Genomic DNA, 19,896 nt, shown 5'->3' with positions numbered 1-19,896 from the left:
GTCGTTGGGAGAGAACTGCTCCTACTGCCATATTTGACGCATCTACCTCCAGAATATATTGGAGGGATGGGTCTGGATGGCGTAGTATGGGAGCAGAAGTAAAGCTTGATTTTAACAAGCAGAAAGCTCGATTTGCTTCTTCTGACCATTTGAATGGTTTCTTTATACTTGTCAATTGTGTGAGAGGTCTCACAATGGCAGAAAAATTCTTGATGAACTTCCTATAGAAGTTTGAAAATCCAAGGAATCGCTGTAATGCCTTACGAGTTGTTGGTGTAGGCCAGTCCAGAATACAGGATATCTTGCTCATATCCATCTTAATTCCGGTTTTGGATATGATGTATCCCAGGAATAATATTTCTTCTTTATGAAATAGGCATTTTTTTAATTTCATGTATAGATTGTGTGCGAGTAATCTGGATAACACAAGTCTTACATGTTTTATATGTTCAGAGAGAGATCGAGAATAGATAAGTATATCGTCCAGATATACTACAACACAGACATCAAGTAAGTCTCTAAAGATGTCGTTTATGAACCTTTGGAAGGTTGCGGGAGCATTACACAACCCGAATGGCATCACAAGATATTCAAATAATCCGTATCTGATTCTGAATGCTGTTTTCCACTCATCTCCGTCACGGATTCGGATTAGGTTGTATGCCCCTTTCAGGTCTAATTTAGAGAAGTAAGTAGCCCCACGCACTTGTTCAATGAGTTCAGGGATGAGCGGTAAAGGATAGCGATCCTTTATTGTAATCGTATTTAATTGCCTATAATCGATAATAGGCCTAAGACTTGAATCCTTATTGCGGACAAAAAAAAGTCCTGCAGCTGTGGAAGAAGTAGAGGGTCTGATGAACCCTTTTGTCAAATTCTCATCCAAGTATTCCTTGAGATGAGAAAGTTCATCCTGTGAAAGAGGATAAACATGTCATGGTCTTACCTTCTTGCTGTTCTCCTTCGTTTGACATGTGCTGGCGGCCATCTTGGTTTCTGGGTTTCTTGTAGCCTCCCACTCTGCGGCTCCTCCTTCCCACTGGGAGGAGCTGGATGCCTAGCTCATATATATATAGGAGGTCTGTGGCTTCAGTTCCTTGCTTGGTCCTCCTGTGTTCACATGCTTCTAGACTGCTGCTGCTTCTGGTTCCTGATTCTGGCTTCGTCTGACTACCCTGCTGGTTCCTGATCCTGGCTTCGTCTGTCTACCCTGCTGGTTCCTGATCCCGGCTTCGTCTGACTACCCTCCTGGTTCCTGATCTCTGGCTTCGCAAGGACTCTGCCTCGGTTTCGCCATCCGTTTGGACTTTTGCTTTACAGCTTGATTTTCAATAAAGCCTTCTTATTTTCACTTATCTGTTGTTGTACGTTTGGTTCATGGTTCCGTGACATTAGGACCAAGCCATGAATTCTGACGGTACAGGGCCATCCTCGCTACCCACGCTGGTTGCCAGACTTGATCAGCAGTATCACCTGTTGGGTCGGTTCGCCGTGGCGTTGCAAACCCTGCTTGAACGCACGGCTCATTTCGCTCCCGTTGCCGATGGGTCGGTTGTCGCTCCTGGGCCCGCTCCTACTGCCGCTCCGGTTGTTGCGCCAGAGTCTACCCCGACACCTGTTGTTGCGCCTGCGGTGTTTCGGGGTATGACCGGTTCTGCCCCCCTTCCACAGCGCTTTGGGGGAGAGCCAACTCAGTGCCGAGGTTTCCTTAACCAGGTGGGCATTTATTTCGAGTTGCTGCCACATGCCTTTCCTACTGAGAGATCAAAGGTGGGCTTCTTAATTTCGCTGCTCTCGGACAAGGCCTTGGCCTGGGCCAGCCCTTTATGGGAGAACAACAATCTGGTGGTTGCCGAGTTTTCCGGTTTTGTTGCTTCTCTTCGGAGGGTATTCGATGTGCCGGCTCGTGCTGCCTCTGCTGCGAAGCTCCTTATGTCCATCAGACAGGGTTCACGATCCGTAGCTGAATACGCCATTGAGTTTCGTACCCTGGCAGCAGAGGTGGGCTGGAATAATGAGGCTCTGGTCGCTGCTTTCTCTCATGGTCTCTCGGATGCCTTGAAGGATGAGGTTGCAGCTAAGGACCCACCAGTGGAGCTCGAGTCTCTTATTTCTTTCCTGATTTTGATTGACACCAGACTCAGGGAGAGACCTTCCTTTAAGGAGAGTCTGCGGAGGCCTCCTAACAGATTGGCGCCTACCTTTGCTGTCCCACCCGTGCCTCCCTCTCCTCCCACGCCTCCTGGGGATGACTTGGCTGGGGATGAACCCATGCAGCTGGGCTTTGCTCGCCTGTCCGAGGGGGAGAGGGTACTCCGGAGACGCGAGGGCCGATGCATGTACTGTGGTCTCGGTGGGCATTTTCGGTTGGCCTGTCCGAACCGTCCGGAAAACGCTCGCACCTGAGATCCTGTCGGGGGCAGATCTTGGGTGGAGTCTCCTCGTCCCCGGTTTCCCGTGTTGACAAACCACTGATCACTGTTGTCCTCTCCTGGGTCGGGGGCTCAGTGACGACCCAGGCGTTGGTGGACTCTGGTGCTGGTGGTTTGTTCATTGATAGTGTGTTCGCTGCCGCCAATTCCATTCCTCTGCAGGCCCGAGGTTCTCCACTGGCTCTTGAGGCGATAGACGGCAGACCCCTTCTGCCGCCACACGTGACTCATGAGACCCTTCCAGTGGGGATAGCCATTGGTGCCGTTCACAGAGAGTCGGTCTGCTTCCAGGTTATTTCGTCTCCACACTACTCGGTGGTCTTGGGGTACCCCTGGCTCCAGAAGCATAATCCGACTTTCGATTGGAGATCGGCCGAGATCCTCTCATGGTCACCACAGTGTGGGGCTAGTTGCATCCATGGGCCTGTCAAGTTGCTGTGTACTTCCTCGGACTCTCTGTTGCCTCCTGAATACGAGGAGTACCGGGATGTATTCGATAAGGTGCGCGCGGTTGCCCTACCTCCGCACCGCCCATACGATTGTGCCATCGAGTTACAACCTGGTGCCGTTCCTCCTCGTGGCAAGGTCTATCCACTGACGGTAGCGGAGAATGAGGCCATGGAGGAGTACGTGAAGGAGGCGCTTTCACGCGGACACATTCGCAAATCCTCGTCCCCGGCCGGGGCTGGATTTTTCTTTGTGAAAAAGAGGGGCGGTGAGTTGAGGCCTTGCATCGATTACAGGGGTCTCAATCGCATCACGATCAAGAACGCTTACCCGATACCCTTGATTTCCGAGCTGTTCGATCGCCTTAAAGGGGCCACGGTCTTTACCAAACTCGACCTGAGGGCGGCATATAACCTCGTAAGGATCAAGGCGGGCGATGAGTGGAAGACCGCGTTTAACACCAGGACCGGTCATTATGAATCCTTGGTTATGCCCTTTGGGTTGTGCAATGCGCCCGCAGTCTTTCAGGAATTCATCAACGATGTTTTCCGTGACCTGTTGCAGCAGTGTGTGGTGGTCTATTTGGATGACATCTTGGTATATTCTGAATCCATGGAGACCCACATTTTGGACGTCAGACGAGTGTTGCAACGGTTATGAGAGAACAAGCTGTTCGGTAAGCTTGAGAAATGCAAATTTCACCGATCCCAGGTAACCTTCTTAGGTTACATCATTTCCGCTGAGGGGTTCTCCATGGATCCTGAGAAGGTTTCGGCTGTCTTACAGTGGCCCCAGCCCAGTGGTCTTCGCTCCCTGCAGCGCTTTTTGGGCTTCGCCAATTATTATCGGAAGTTCATCAGGGACTTTTCCATGCTAGCCAAGCCTCTCACGGATCTGACCAGGAAGGGCAGTAATTCCCAGGTCTGGCCGCTCGAGGCCATCCGAGCTTTTGAGGCTCTAAAGTCCGCCTTTGTGTCGGCTCTGATTCTGTCGCATCCCAACCCTGGGTTGCCCTTTGTCCTCGAGGTGGACGCGTCTGAGACGGGAGTAGGCGCCCTTCTGTCTCAGCGTAGAACACCAGAGGGCCCTCTGCTTCCTTGTGGGTTTTACTCCCGGAAACTGTCTTCCGCGGAGTGCAACTATCAGATTGGTGACAGGGAGTTATTGGCCATCGTGCAGGCCCTTAAAGAATGGAGGCACTTGCTCAAGGGTTCGGTGGTTCCGGTCCTCATCCTGACGGACCACAAGAATCTGACCTACCTTTCTGAGGCCAAGAGATTGACACCACGTCAGGCCAGATGGGCTCTGTTCTTGTCACGTTTTAATTACGTGGTCTCCTACCTACCCGGTTCCAAGAACATCAGGGCTGATGCCTTATCACGGCAGTACTCCGACCTGTCCAGGGAGGAGTCGATTCCGACTTCGGTCATACCTCCGAATCAGATCCTGGCTGCCATTCGCACCAGCCTGACCTCTCCCCTGGGTGAGCAGATTTTGGCGGCTCAATCTGGTGCTCCCTCTGGGAGACCCAACGGCAGATGTTTTGTGCCTGAGGAGTTGCGCACTCGGTTGTTGCGAACCTACCATAACTCCAAGACCGCGGGGCATCCTGGAAAGAATCAGCTGTCCTGGGCTGTTTCACGTCTGTTCTGGTGGCCTTCCCTACGTTCCGACATCGCCGCATATGTAGCGGCATGCTCCGTTTGTGCCCAGAGTAAGTCCCCTCGGCACCTTCCGTTGGGCCTTCTGCAACCCATAGCCACCGGGGAGCGCCCATGGTCACACCTGGGGATGGATTTCATTGTGGACCTCCCTGCATCCCGCGGCCATACGGTCATTCTCATGATTGTGGATCGGTTTTCCAAAATGTGCCACTGTGTTCCTCTCAAGAAGTTACCCTCTGCACAGGAGTTGGCCACGATTTTTGCCAGGGAGGTTTTCCGGTTGCACGGTTTGCCCAAGGAGATTGTGTCGGATCGGGGGAGTCAGTTTGTGTCCAGGTTCTGGCGCGCCTTTTGCTCCCAGTTGGGGATTCATCTCTCCTTCTCCTCGGCCTACCACCCTCAGTCCAATGGGGCCGCAGAACGATCCAATCTGGCCTTGGAGCAATTCCTTCGTTGCTATGTCTCCGATCACCAAGACAATTGGGTTGACCTCCTGCCTTGGGCTGAGTTTGCCAGGAACACGGCGGTGAACTCTTCCTCTGGGACGTCTCCCTTCATGGCCAATTATGGGTTCCAACCTGCCGTGTTACCGGAGGTATTCTCTCCCCAGGATATTCCGGCTGTGGAGGATCACCTTTCCGTCCTACGTGCCTCTTGGGTACAGATCCAGAAGTCCCTTGAGGTCTCTGCGCAGCGCCAGAGACTCCAGGCTGATCGCAGACGAGCGCCTGCTCCTTCCTACCAGGCCGGAGACCGTGTATGGTTGTCCACCCGCAACCTCAACCTTCGAGTGCCCACTCCCAAGCTGGCGCCTCGCTTTGTTGGTCCCTTCCGAGTGCTTCGCAGGGTAAACCCGGTAGCCTATGCCCTTGCGCTTCCTCCTGGCATGCGGATCTCCAACGTGTTTCATGTCTCCCTGTTGAAGCCACTGGTGTGTAATCGTTTCACTTCCTCGGTTCCTCGGCCTCGTCCGGTCCAAGTGGGCAATCGTGAGGAGTATGAGGTGAGCAATATCCTGGACTCACGCCTGGTCCGCGGTCGGGTGCAGTTTTTGGTTCATTGGCGTGGTTATGGTCCAGAGGAGCGTTCCTGGGTTCCCTCCGCAGATGTCCATGCTCCTGCCTTGCTCCGTGCCTTCCACGCACGCTTCCCTCAGAAACCGTTCTTTACTCCGCGGAGGAGGGGCCCTTGAGGGGGAGGTACTGTCATGGTCTTACCTTCTTGCTGTTCTCCTTCGTTTGACATGTGCTGGCGGCCATCTTGGTTTCTGGGTTTCTTGTAGCCTCCCACTCTGCGGCTCCTCCTTCCCACTGGGAGGAGCTGGATGCCTAGCTCATATATATAGGAGGTCTGTGGCTTCAGTTCCTTGCTTGGTCCTCCTGTGTTCACATGCTTCTAGACTGCTGCTGCTTCTGGTTCCTGATTCTGGCTTCGTCTGACTACCCTGCTGGTTCCTGATCCTGGCTTCGTCTGTCTACCCTGCTGGTTCCTGATCCCGGCTTCGTCTGACTACCCTCCTGGTTCCTGACCTCTGGCTTCGCAAGGACTCTGCCTCGGTTTCGCCATCCGTTTGGACTTTTGCTTTACAGCTTGATTTTCAATAAAGCCTTCTTATTTTCACTTATCTGTTGTTGTACGTTTGGTTCATGGTTCCGTGACAAAACATGACCGAAAGGCAATTTGCTGTTAGGGAGTAGATCGATAGTGCAATCATAATCTCTATGGGGAGGCAACATTTGGGCATTTTTTTCAAGGAATACTTCGGACAGATCCTGATAGCATAGTGGTGCAATCTCATCTGACACCACAGACAGGATCTTTCCATAAGATGGGAGGTTACACGTAATCTCACAATAGTGAGAAGGGAAAGACAAAGTCTGTTTTTTCCAATCTATGATTGGTTGATGTGTGTGTAACCAGGAAAGTCCCAAAATAATAGAAAAATGGGGTGAAGATAGTATATCAAAAGTGGTGGTCTCCATATGAGACTCGTTAGTAGTGACGAGGAGTGCTTGTGTCTGGTTGGTGATTGGACCAGAAGATAGTGGGATACCGTTAATGAAACTAACAGACACAGGTTTAGGTTTTGAAATAATAGGTATTTTATTTAAGGTAACAAAACATGTATCAATATAGTTTCCACAAGATCCGGTGTCAATCATAGCCTTGGTGGTAATCCTAGTCTGGTCCCACTGTAATGTCAAATGAACAAAGAGATAGGGGTTAGAAAAGGAAGTCGTTAATCCTCCTAGCAAAACATGTGAACACTCACCCTCTTTTTTGCGGACAAGGGGACAGACGCTTATCAAATGATCCGGGGATGCGCAGTACATGCAGAGGTTTCTGGATCTTCTTCTGGCTCGTTCAGTAGTTGATAAAGGTGGGCGTATGGTTCCTACCTCCATGGGAGTAGGGTCAACGGCCGAAATCCGAGAAGGACTAGACAATGGCATTCCCATTTTCTCAGCCCTTCTTTCACGCAGTCGCCTGTCGATGTTGATACTGAGTTGTATTAAGGCATCCAAGGTGCCAGGTAAATCCGCTCGGGCGAGCTCGTCTTTAACAGCTTCTGACAAGCCGAGTCTGAATTGAGTTCGCAGAGATGTATCATTCCACCCTGAATCAAGGGTCCATCTTTTGAACTCAGCTACAAAGTCTTCTACAGGTCTCCTTCCTTGTTTTAAAGCCCTCAATTGAATATCAGCAGTACTCTGCCTGTTGGGGTCATCATATAAACTAGCGAGTTCCGCTAGGAATAAAGAATAGGAGTTCAGAAGCTGATCATTTTTCTCAAAGAGAGAGTCTGCCCAGGCCCGTGGGTCACCCGTTAAGTATGAGATAACGGTACAGACTTTAATTTGATCAGTAGGGTATGTACGATGTTTTAACAAAAAAAGTAATTGACATGCGTTTTTGAATTCACAACATTTTTTCCGATCACCTGTAAACACTAGAGGAGGGTTTATTTTAGGTTCAGGGGGTTGAGCAGCAGTGAGCCGTGAAAGACGGGTTACCTGCTGTATCAAAGTCTGATTTTCTTCTTTTACTTCAGTAAGAGCAAGCATTAATGCATTTACTTGTTGTGTTAATTGTGTCACTTGAGTGGGTAATTCTGCTAAATCCATTTTTATGGTTCGTTCAATCTGTAACGCTCCTGCGTTTTTGTAGTAGGCTGGATTTGCAGCTGCAGAATCTCCACTCAGTAGTCATGTAGAGATGTGTTGAATAACCAGATCCAACTCTCCAGTCTCATCACTGTGGGCTTGTCAGCTTCAGCATACAGATATACACACTCAATAAGATGTTCCTGGAGTGATAGGATGTATATAACAGTATGAAGATGATGTGCTGAAGGGACAGGTGTGAACAGTGACAGAGATGGCAAGCACTTGATAGAAATGTTCAGGAGAGTATTAGATGGTATTAGGTAGAATGCAGATAGGTTAGTAATCGAGTATGGTAACAGGTGGTAAGGACAGCAGATGACAAATACAGGATAGACTAACCCAGTGCAAGGATAGATGGTAGTAGACTCAAGAGCTAGCAATCTATGTAACAGTGCAGATGATAGAATTAGTATGCATGGATAGTAACAGTCCTTATGTGCAGAGGTAGATAGTGTAAGTAAGGTTATGGAGGATTCCCCTGTGGGGTACTTATCACTAGTAAAGTTAGTAGTAGCAGGGTCCAGTAGTAAGGGAGTGATCCAGTAGCGAGATACAGGGATCGGTAGCGAGGTTCCGGTCTGTTTCCAAGTAAAAGGGAATAGCTGTAGGTTCCGGTAGCAAGGTAAGCTTGTAAGCATGTGGACACACGGCAGGTTGAACGAACGATGTGAGAGAGAACGCCGGCGGTTGAAATAGCCGCTCTGCGGCGCTCGGCGATGACGTCATCCGTCTTAAAGGTGTATGCGTACCACCTAATTAGAAAGGTGGGACGCATATTTGAAAGAAAAGTGGAAAATAAGGGTACCAGAGGTACCAGAATCTTACAGTGGGCAGAGGCCAGCGGCACTCTGCCCCGTAGCCAGCACTTCTGCTGGGGGGATGAACATTGGGGTAGTGTCCAATTGTTGGGGAGGGAGAATTGTTTCCTCTACTCCTGGTGGGGATATCTGCTGTTGGGAAAACAGCTCACGCAGATCCTCTCTCAGACTCTCCGGATCCAACTCTTTTTCTGCTGCTGGGCAGATGCCAGGGGCACTCTGCCCTGTAGCCAGCGCTTCTGCTGGGGCACCAGATGAGATACTCTGGACTTGCTGCTGATCACCATTTCCCAGCCTTCCAGCGCCTGTCTCAACTCCCCCTTCTGAGACCTTCATGCTATTAGCTTGTCTCGCTGCCTGGGGGACCTCCGGTGCGTTCCGGCATTCTAGCGCTCGCAGTGCCCTCTGTATCATCGCTGCTTCTTCCATTGCAGTTAGTACGGGAAAACGCAGGGTTACCCCTGGCCCCATGTACCTGGCCACAGTTGAGCCGCGAACCACCGGAGGGCTCTGTAGCTGGCGTCCAGCCTCATTTCCTCCTGGACCAATCTTCCGAGCTCCGTCTTCCCTTCATCTCGCGGTCGTTCCCTCAGGAACACCTCTCACGCACGGTACTGCGTCCGGTACATCTCTGTGGAGGAGGGAAGGATCTTCCCCTGATGGTGCCGCTCGTGGCATAGCACCTCATGCCAGAGTTGCCGGCGGATCACATCCTCCCAGCCGAGCCTGGTGTGCTCTGTCGCTGGTCCCTGATGGTGCTTCCGCATGCCTTGCAGCCTCCTCCCGAACTCCGCTCTCATGCTGGCTGGTCCCCGTATCACTCCTCGGCAGCTGCCCAGATCTTGAATCCTGGTGGTGGTTTGGATGTCCTGGACTGCAGGAGACATCCCACCTCTGCCAACCAATATAACGGATCTTAGTACCCCAGGTGGGCACATCCGCCGGACCTGTGTTTCTTGTCCTTCAAACGCACCCACAGCCTGCGGAGAAGCCATACCCAGCCCTTAACCCCTCAATCACGAGACAATCCACACAGGTGTTGAGGGTTAAGCATGCAGAGCTTAAACTGTTTATTACATACCAAGACATACAGTTTTACACACAGTTAGGGAAACTCCCTTTAGCCTTGCCACAGCGGGGGAAGGGGAAAAGGACCAGCCAATGGGAACGGAACATTTGTACATTGAAACAGGCAGTCTTAATACACACCCCCTGCGGAGAGATGTCTCCAGCTCAGACCATTGCCTGTGTCATGAATCCACACACTTAGACACAGAAACAGGAGGGGGCTGGGGGGAGAAAGGCTGTAGCATTACATTCCAAACACTTGGTTCTTAAATGTATACACATGCAATAAACATAATGCATACATGAAGGACAATATACAGTGGCTGTGTTTGCCACAATATCTAACTACTCTGATGATGATGGGTTTAAATGGAATCAGTCATTAGATCAGATTATACTAAGGCAGTGAGGGCGGGGGTTGATCAGGACAGGCTTGGGGCAGACTAACCATTTGGGCACTCCGGCACTGCCTGGGGTCCCTATTCCCACTGGAGTCCCAGAGCCCAGTTTCTGGCGTTTGGCTCCATTAATTCACCTCCCACTGCTGGGGAGAATACACTGCAAGGGATTAGTTGGCCTGCATACAAAATGCATTGTTTACAGATCAGGAAATAAAATGAGGCACACATACAGCCAAGTACACCATCCATACATGTCAGAAGACACAGTGCAGCACACGTACAGCTCAGTACACCATCCATACATGTCAGAAGACACAGTGCAGCACACGTACAGCTCAGTACACCGTCTATACATGTCAGAAGGCACAGTGCAGCACACGTACAGCTCAGTACACCATCCATACATGTCAGAAGACACAGTGCAGCACACATACAGCTCAGTACACCATCCATACATGTCAGAAGACACAGTGCAGCACATGTACAGCTCACTACACCGTCCATACATGTCAGAAGGCACAGTGCAGCACACGAACAGCTCAGTACACTGTCCATACATGTCAGAAGATACAGTGCAGCACACGTACAGTTCAGTACACCGTCCATACATGTCAGTATACACAGTGCAGCACATGTACAGCTCAGTACACCGTCCATACATATCAGAAGAAAGTGCAGCACACGTACAGCTCAGTACAACATCCATACATGTCAGTAGATACAGTGCAGCACACGTACAGCTCAGTACACCGTCCATACATGTCAGAAGACAGTGCAGCACACGTACAGCTCAGTACAACATCCATACATGTCAGTATACACAGTGCAGCACACATACAGCTCAGTACATTGTCCATACATGTCAGTATACACAGTGCAGCACACATACAGCTCAGTACACCATCCATACATGTCAGTATACACAGTGCAGCACACATACAGCTCAATACACCGTCCATACATGTCAGTGTACACAGTGCAGCACACATACAGCTCAGTACACCATCCATACATGTCAGAAGACAGTGCAGCACACGTACAGCTCAGTACACCGTCCATACATGTCAGAAGACAGTGCAGCACACGTACAGCTCAGTACAACATCCATACATGTCAGTATACACAGTGCAGCACACATACAGCTCAGTACACTGTCCATACATGTCAGTATACACAGTGCAGCACACATACAGCTCAGTACACCATCCATACATGTCAGTATACACAGTGCAGCACACATACAGCTCAATACACCGTCCATACATGTCAGTGTACACAGTGCAGCACACATACAGCTCAGTACACTGTCCATACATGTCAGTATACACAGTGCAGCACACATACAGCTCAGTACACCATCCATACATGTCAGTATACACAGTGCAGCACACATACAGCTCAATACACCGTCCATACATGTCAGTATACACAGTGCAGCACACATACAGCTCAGTACACTGTCCATACATGTCAGAAGACACAGTGCAGCACACGTACAGCTCAGTACACCGTCCATACATGTCAGTATACACAGTGCAGCACACGTACAGCTCAGTACACCGTCCATACATGTCAGTATACACAGTGCAGCACACATACAGCTCAGTACACTGTCCATACATGTCAGAAGGCACAGTGCAGCACACATACAGCTCAGTACAACATCCATACATGTCAGAAGACAGTGCAGCACACGTACAGCTCAGTACACCGTCCATACATGTCAGTATACACAGTGCAGCACACATACAGCTCAGTACAACATCCATACATGTCAGAAGACAGTGCAGCACACGTACAGCTCAGTACACCGTCCATACATGTCAGAAGACAGTGCAGCACACGTACAGCTCAGTACACTGTCCATACATGTCAGTATACACAGTGCAGCACACATACAGCTCAATACACTGTCCATACATGTCAGAAGGCACAGTGCAGCACACATACAGCTCAGTACAACATCCATACATGTCAGTAGGTGCCTGAGAACTTGTGAATGTGTGAAGAGCAATGCATCATGGGACATGTAGTCCTGGGCAGGAACTGAGTGGTTCTAAAGGCAGAAGTTTTATTTTAGCTTGCTATAGGAGCACTCTATAATATACTATACAGCTTGCTATTGGGGGCTCTCTGAAGGCATGTGCAGAGCTTCTCTGCTGATGCTGCTTTGATACTGTTTCCTCCTTCCGTGGTCGGACCGAAGCAGCAGATAAAGGCTGGAGGAGTAGATAAGGGCAGGCGGATGGCACTTGTGACCTGACAAGCCTCTGATATCTTTAGATCAGCAGACAGTCCCTCCTCCTCTGTGCTCCGATTGCAGAACTCGGCCGGGAGTGGGCGTGACCCGTCGTTTAAAAAGGCGTGATCTGTCAATGGAGTGAAGACTCGTGTCCAAGGTGATGAGCGGCGTTACGGCATACAGTGGGCGGGGCGATGCGACAGGCGTTGCTATGTAAATAAAGCTGTGCTGCGGTTTCGAAACCAGTTTTATGCAGAGGAGGGGGCGTGGTTATATTGCACGGGCGTGGTTTGTACAGACGCTGGGCGGAGCCGGCAGCGTCGCAAACCCGGCTGTGGCCTCAGAGAGTTGGGCACGCTATGGACGGCACGGTTGCCCGTTTTGTCGGATTGGTCACGTTGTTGGGTCTGCCGGCGCTGTGTTCTTCTCAGACCGAGCCCGCTCACCCTCAGGAGCTCCCGCTTATCCTCGGCTTCCGCCTGGATAGCAGCGACCGGCACGCCGCGCTGTCACAGAATGGGGAGCTGGAGGTGACGGAAGGCAGCCGGTTACAGCTTCGCTTCTATGGCCTCAACCTGCGGCCCGACAATGGCAACCTACTGGCCTTCACTGAGGGCGGCCAGGACAATAGCAGCTGCCTGAAGGACACAGGGGACCTGGTGAGGGACTCTGCGGGGCTGAACGTCAGTGAGGAGGCGGGAGGTATGGCCGGCCTCCTGGTGGTAAGGGTCCTGCCCCTGAGGAAGAGTCAGACCTCCAGGGTGTATGTCCTGTGTACACGCCGGGGCCCCGGGCAGCCCTGGACCCTTCACCCGGGCCCAGACGGACGCCTACGGGTCCTGGAAGAGCACAAGCCCATCATGCCCATCTGGTTGCAGGCCATCGTGATCACCGTGCTGCTCACCCTATCTGGCATCTTCAGCGGCCTCAACCTGGGACTGATGGCCCTGGACCCCATGGAGCTGCGGGTGGTGCAGCGCTGCGGCTCGGACCGGGAGAGAAGGTACGCCGCCAAGATCGAACCCATCCGCCGCAAGGGCAATTACTTGCTTTGCTCCCTGCTGCTCGGCAACGTGCTGGTCAACACCACGCTCACCACCCTGCTGGACGAGCTGATCGGATCCGGGCTCGCCGCCGTGGCCGCCTCCACCACGGGCATTGTGGTACTCGGAGAGATTGTGCCCCAAGCTCTGTGCTCCCGCCACGGCCTGGCCGTAGGGGCCAACACTCTATGGCTGACTCGTATCTTCATGGTGGCCACCTTCCCTGTGGCCTATCCGGTCAGTCGCCTGCTGGACTGCATTTTGGGGCAGGAGATTGGTACCGTCTACAATCGGGAGAAGCTTCTGGAGATGCTCAAGGTGGGTGAATGATGTTTCCCAGGCTCTTTACAGGTTATCCATTTGGGCCGATGATCTGTAGGCAACAAATGATTGCAAGCAGTCAGTGTAGGGCCGAAACGAATCGATTATGAAATTAGTTGTCAACTATTTTCATAATTGATTAGTGGGTCAACCGATTAGTAAGCCTGCATACAAATTGCATTATTTGTTTACAGATCAGGAACTACAGTGCAGCACACATGAAGCTTAGTACACCGCCCATACATGTCAGAAGACACAGTGCAGCACACATACAGCTCAGTACACCGCCCATACATGTCAGAAGACACAGTGCAGCACACATACAGCTCAGTACACCGTCCATACATGTCAGTATACACAGTGCAGCACAGGTACAGCTCGGTACACCATCTATACATGTCAGAAGACACAGTGCAGCACAGGTACAGCTCGGTACACCATCTATACATGTCAGAAGACAGGTGCAGCACACGTACAGCTCAGTACACCATCCATACATGTCAGAAGACACAGTGCAGGTCAGTACACCGTCCATACATGTCAGAAGACACAGTGCAGCACACGTACAGCTCAGTACACCCTGCATACATGTCAGAAGAGACAGCGCAGCACAGGTACAGCTAGGTACACCATCCATACATGTCAGAAGACACAGTGCAGCACAGGTACAGCTCGGTACACCATCTATACATGTCAGAAGACACAGTGCAGCACACATACAGCTCGGTACACCATCTATACATGTCAGAAGACACAGTGCAGCACAGGTACAGCTCGGTACACCATCTATACATGTCAGAAGACACAGTGCAGCACACATACAGCTCGGTACACCATCCATACATGTCAGAAGACACAGTGCAGCACACATACAGCTCAGTACACCATCCGTACATGTCAGAAGACACAGTGCAGCACACATACAGCTCAGTACACCCTCCATACATGTCAGAAGACACAGTGCAGGTCAGTACACCGTCCATACATGTCAGAAGACACAGTGCAGGTCAGTACACCGTCCATACATGTCAGAAGACACAGTGCAGCACACATACAGCTCAGTACACCCTCCATACATGTCAGAAGACACAGTGCAGCACACGTACAGCTCAGCACACTGTCCATACAAGTGCCTGGAAAAAAAAAAATATATGTGTGTGTGGTATATGTTATTTCTTTCACAGTATAAATGAACCCCTTATAGTAGCAATCATCTGCTCTTTTTGTACTATAAAGGGCTAATTTTAGTTATATTTTTAACCCCAAATAAAAAAAGCATGCTGCTGCTACTAAATGTCTTACGCCTGGTAAACAGCAATGCATTTTTTGGTACTTTTTTGCAGAAACGCACTACAGTTCATTTAACATGGTTTCCTATGGGACACGTTCACATCTATGCTTTTTTTCAGCCGCTGCGCATTTGGAAAGTCAGACTTTTTTTTTTTCAACGCAAAATGGTGCTTTTTTTGGTTCAATAGACTTAAATTGAAAAGCATGTCGTGCGTTTTTTAAACTGCCCAGCAACAAATTAGTAAAAAAAAAAGCATAAAGAAAATGCAAATCGCAGCAAAATTGCATGTGCAAAAGCAAACTGTATAGATGTGAACTGAGCCTTATGCTGGCCAGACACTGAATAGATTTTCTGACCAGAATATTTATACGAAAAATATTTGTACATTCGCTGAATGAAAGAATGTTTAAAAATTTTACTTGGTTTTAACATTCAGTTTTTTAAAATGAATGTAATTTCTGAATGAAAACCACATACACTCTGAGAATTCCTTTGACCAAGAAGTTTTCTATTCTGCTCTTTCGAATCTTCCCACCACTGTGGTCTAACATAGATTTGTCCCCACTAACGATTATAATAAAAGTAAACATTTTTTGCAGGAAGACATGGTTTTTGTATGGCCAGCATAAGAGACAGCAGGTGCAGGGAGCTTTTAACAAGCCACCTGCCTATGACAAGGGAGTCTGTCATACATAATATATTACAGTTCTGTCTGAAAATCGGTGAAACAGTCTTTCGTATTTTTATTATTTAAATAAATGGATCTCCGAGTCTGATATTTACCAGATTCAACCTCCTAATAGTATCTCTGAGTGGATTAGAGATCTTGCTCCCTAACCATATAGTTGGTTATTTATACTGCATTATTTTTACTGCATCTAGATATTTATAAATAAATTGTAGTGTGTTTTTTTTTTTTTTTTTTATGTTTTTTTTTTTTTTTTTTTTTTTTTACTTTAGTTACTATGTAAATTATACACCACACTTTAAGGTCATTATCCGATTAATCGGCCGACGAATCGATTATGAAAATAATCATTAGTTGATCGTTAGTTACAGGTCTAAGTCAGTGACAGACTCATGAATACAATGAGGAGGATTTATTAAAGGCTGCCATACAAGGATCAGCCCATCAGGTGATCGAAAAAACCCCCAAAAATTGATTCCCTCATCCACGAGCAACACAGAATCTTCCAGACTGTGCCATTGTATTCTGACAGCAGGATCCCTCCGCTGTCAGAATACAGTGATCAGTGGCTGCAGCCGCTGACTGACAAGTCTTCCAGTGTTCCTGTTCAACAGAAGTTGATCTGGAATGGCCATAGATGGATTAGAATGCAGTCAGTCCCTGCTGAACCTGCTGAATTTCAATCCATCTATGGCCAGCTTAAAGCGGAGTTCTACCCAAAAGTGTAAGCTCCGCTTATCGGACTCCTTCCACCTACCCCAGCGGGTACCTGTTTTTGAAAAGGTACCTGTCTCCACTTTCAGGAAATTGTGCCGCAGCATGATCACTCAGAAGTTTGACCTCTCTCCTCCCTCACCTGTCGCCGGGCCATTCAGAAAGCACAGCGCACTTTGCACATGAGCAGTAGGGAACCGGCTGTGAAGCTCCAAGGTTTCACTGCCTGTTTTCCTTACAGACAATGGTGACGGCAGAACCCAATAGCCGATAGAAACATCAGCTGGGGTGTCGACATCACTGGATTCCAGGACAGGTAAGTGTCCTATTAAATGTCAGCAGCTTACAGTATGTATAGCTGGTGACTTTTAATTTTTTGCTGGGTGGGTTGGGGGCAGAACTCCGCTTTAAAGAGGAACTAAACCCATCGATGTACTATAGTTGCATTGTTTTCTATGTTGAGATCACCATTGAGGTACTTGTAAATTGCTATCATGTCCCCTCTCAGGCGTCTCCTTTCCAGGGAGAATAAATCAAGCGCTTGTAACCGCTCTTCACAATTAAGGTCCTCCAATCCCCTAATCAGTTTAGTTGCTCTTCTTGGGACTCTCTCCAGCTCCTTCACATCCCTTCTGAGGATTGGCGACCAGAACTGGACAGAATACTCCAGATGTGGTCAGACCAGCGTTTTATAAAGTGGTAGGATTATTGTTTTATCTCTGGAATACATCCCCTTTCTTATGCATGCTAATATTCTGCCGGCTTTGGCAGCTGCTGCTTGACATTGCATGCTATTGCCAAGTCTATCTTCCACTAAGACTCCCAGATCTTTCTCCATTTTTGGATTCCCCCAGGGGTCCCCCCCCCCAAAGTGTATTGGGCATTTGTTTTTAGTCTCCCAAGTGTAATACCTTACACTTCTCCACATTAAAACTCATTTGCCATGTAGTTGCCCACTTGTTATTTTGTTCTGGTCATTCTGTAAGATTTCTGCCTCAAGATGTGAAATTATTGCCCTACATAATTTTGTGTCATCTGCAAAAACTGAGATTGAGCTAATGACCCCGTCCTCAATGCTGTTTATGAATAAATTGAACAAAATTGGTCCCAGGACTGAGCCTTGGGGGACCCCACTTACCACCCCAGACCAGTCTGAGTACGCGTTATTTTTTACCACCCTTTGGACACGCCCCTTTAACCATTTTTTTTTCCATCCAAGAGCAAACCTTGTGGTCGACGCCTGCAGATGTTATTTTATAAATTAAGCGTTTGTGGGGAACTGTATCAAACGCCTTAGCAAAATCCAGTTACACCACATCCACTGGTCTCCCCCTATCTAGCTCACAGCTCACCTCCTCATAGAATGTTAAGAGATTGGTTTGACAAGAACGCCCTTTTGTAAACCCGTGCTGATTACTGCTGATGTTCTCTTTAGCAAACTCTTGGATATAGACCCCCCAGAAGTTTATTGACATCAGGCTGATTGGCCTATAATTTCCTGGGACATGCCTCTGCCCTTTTTTTGAATATTGGTATCGCATTGGCTTTGCTCCAGTCGCCTGGTAGAGTTCCTGTCAAAATACTATCAGGAACAGTGGTCTAGATATAACCTTACTGAGTTCTTTGAGTACTCTCGGGTGTACGCCATCTGGTCCTGGTGATTTATTTGTGTTCATGTTCTCAAGCCTTTCCCTGATTTCACCCTCTGTTAGCCATGGCGGCAAGTCCTGTGAGTTACTGCTAACCATACAGTCATGGTCAGTGTACCCCTTCTTTTTTCTTATGTAAAGACTGAAGAGAAGAAAGCATTAAAGAGGAAGTAAACCCTCCTCTGCAAGTTGTGCCTATAGGTAAGCCTTATCATAGGCCTACCTATAGGTACTGTGAATCTCTCCTAAACATGCACCGTTTAGGAGATATTTACCTTATATGCAGCCAGTGACATCATTGGCGCATGCGCTCTGAAGGAACGGCCGCTGGTGCCGTTCCTTCAGAGCCCCGTGCCGTGACCGTTGGCTCCCGCACGCATTTGCGGGAGTGACGTAATCATGGCTCCAGCCAATCAAATGGCCAGATGCCGCAAACCTGGAAGAAGGGCAACAGAACATGTCGCCTATGAGAGAGGTGAGCGGTCGGCAGTTCGGGGGTCTTTTAAGGTGAGTATTTCATAATGAGCTAGTATGCGATGCATACTAGCTCATTATGCGTTTGTCTTTCAGGTGTTTTTTTTTTTTTTTTTTTTAAATTCGGAGGTTTACAACCTCTTTAAGCACGGTTGCCTTCTGTGTCCTCTGTCACCATCCTCCCATCATCGTTAATTATGTGTGCAACATGTTCTGACCTCGTTTTTTTTGCTGTTTATATATTAAAATAACTTCTTATTGCTCTTTTTACTATCCTCTATTTGTCTCTTGAAATTGATTTTAGCGATTTTGTATTTACATTTCTTATTTGATTCCTTGTATTGCTGGAAAGCCGATAATGTGCCCTCCGATTTTATATTTCTTGAAGGCCATTTTTTTTTCCCTAATACATTTTTTTACATTATGGTTTAGCCAGCCAGGTTTGGCTTTGGCTCTTCTAAATTTATTTCCCATAGGAATGCACTGTGAGATGCTTTTGTTTAAAATGTTCCTAAAGCATTCCCATTTTTCCTCCCGTGGTTCGTGTTCCTAGGGTTTGGTCCCAGTTTATTTTCTCTATCATTGAGCACCGTTTGGGAAAGTTTGCCCTTCTGAAGTTTGGGGTTCTTGTGTTCCCCTCTTGCCTAGCTATATTGTTATTTAGGCTAAATGTAATCCTCCTGTGATCGCTAGAGCCCAGGTTGTCACGGACTCCTACCTCCTGAGATTAGATCTGGGTCATTAGTAAATAATAGATCCAGCACTGCATTCATTCTAGTCGGAAAATCCACCAACTGATACATCTAGTTGTCCTGTAAGGTTTTCCGTGAATAGACGGGTCATTAGTGAGTGTGTAGTCCCCTCTTCGCAGTCAGTCGGGATAGTTGAAGTCCCTTAATATAATGACTGATCCCAGCTTTGCTGCTTTACCCAACAGTACTAAAAATTCCAGCTCTACTTCCTCCCTTTGGTTGGGTGGCCTTTAACCACTTAAGCCCCGGAAGATTTTACCCCCTTCCTGACCAGGGCCTATTTTGCGATTCGGCACTGTGTGACTTTAACGGACAATTGCGCGGTCGTGCGATGCTGTACCTAAACGAATTTGACGTCCTTTTTTTTCCCACAAACAGAGCTTTCTTTTGGTGGTATTTAATCACCTGTGCGAATTTTTTTTTTTTTGATCATGCGCTATAAACAAAAAAAGAGCGTCAATTTTGCAAAAATAACAATATTTTTCACATTTTTTTTATATGAAATTCCCCCCCAAAAAAATGTAAAAATCAAAATTTTTTTTAACATTTTCGGCCAATTTGTTTAATGCTACATATGTTTGCAAAAAAAATTGCAAAAAGCGTATTTTGATTGGTTTGCGCAAAAGTTATCGCGTTTACTAACAAAGGGAAAGATTTGTGTCTTCTTTTTTTTTTTTTTTTTGCGGTACTGCGACATTGCGGCGGACAGATCGGACCCTTGACTG

At 48.4% G+C, this 19,896-nt stretch overlaps 1 protein-coding gene across 1 annotated transcript in view; it reads left to right on the top strand.

Moving 5' to 3' along the window:
• Positions 1–12,542: 12,542 nt before the first annotated feature.
• CNNM4 (cyclin and CBS domain divalent metal cation transport mediator 4) overlaps positions 12,543–19,896 on the top strand; it is a 114,469-nt gene continuing 107,115 nt past the window's right edge. Inside the window, exon 1 of the mRNA XM_082254550.1 lies at positions 12,543–13,600. Within this exon, the coding sequence (XP_082110676.1) occupies positions 12,599–13,600 (1,002 nt within the window). The 5' untranslated portion in view covers positions 12,543–12,598. The remainder of the gene's footprint in view (positions 13,601–19,896) is intronic.

This window comes from Pelophylax lessonae (genome assembly GCF_965119305.1).
Source record: "Pelophylax lessonae genome assembly, chromosome: 4".
NCBI lineage: Eukaryota > Metazoa > Chordata > Amphibia > Anura > Ranidae > Pelophylax > Pelophylax lessonae.
The sequence above is the reverse complement of the archived record's forward strand: the minus strand, read 5'-3'. Positions and strand labels throughout refer to the sequence as shown.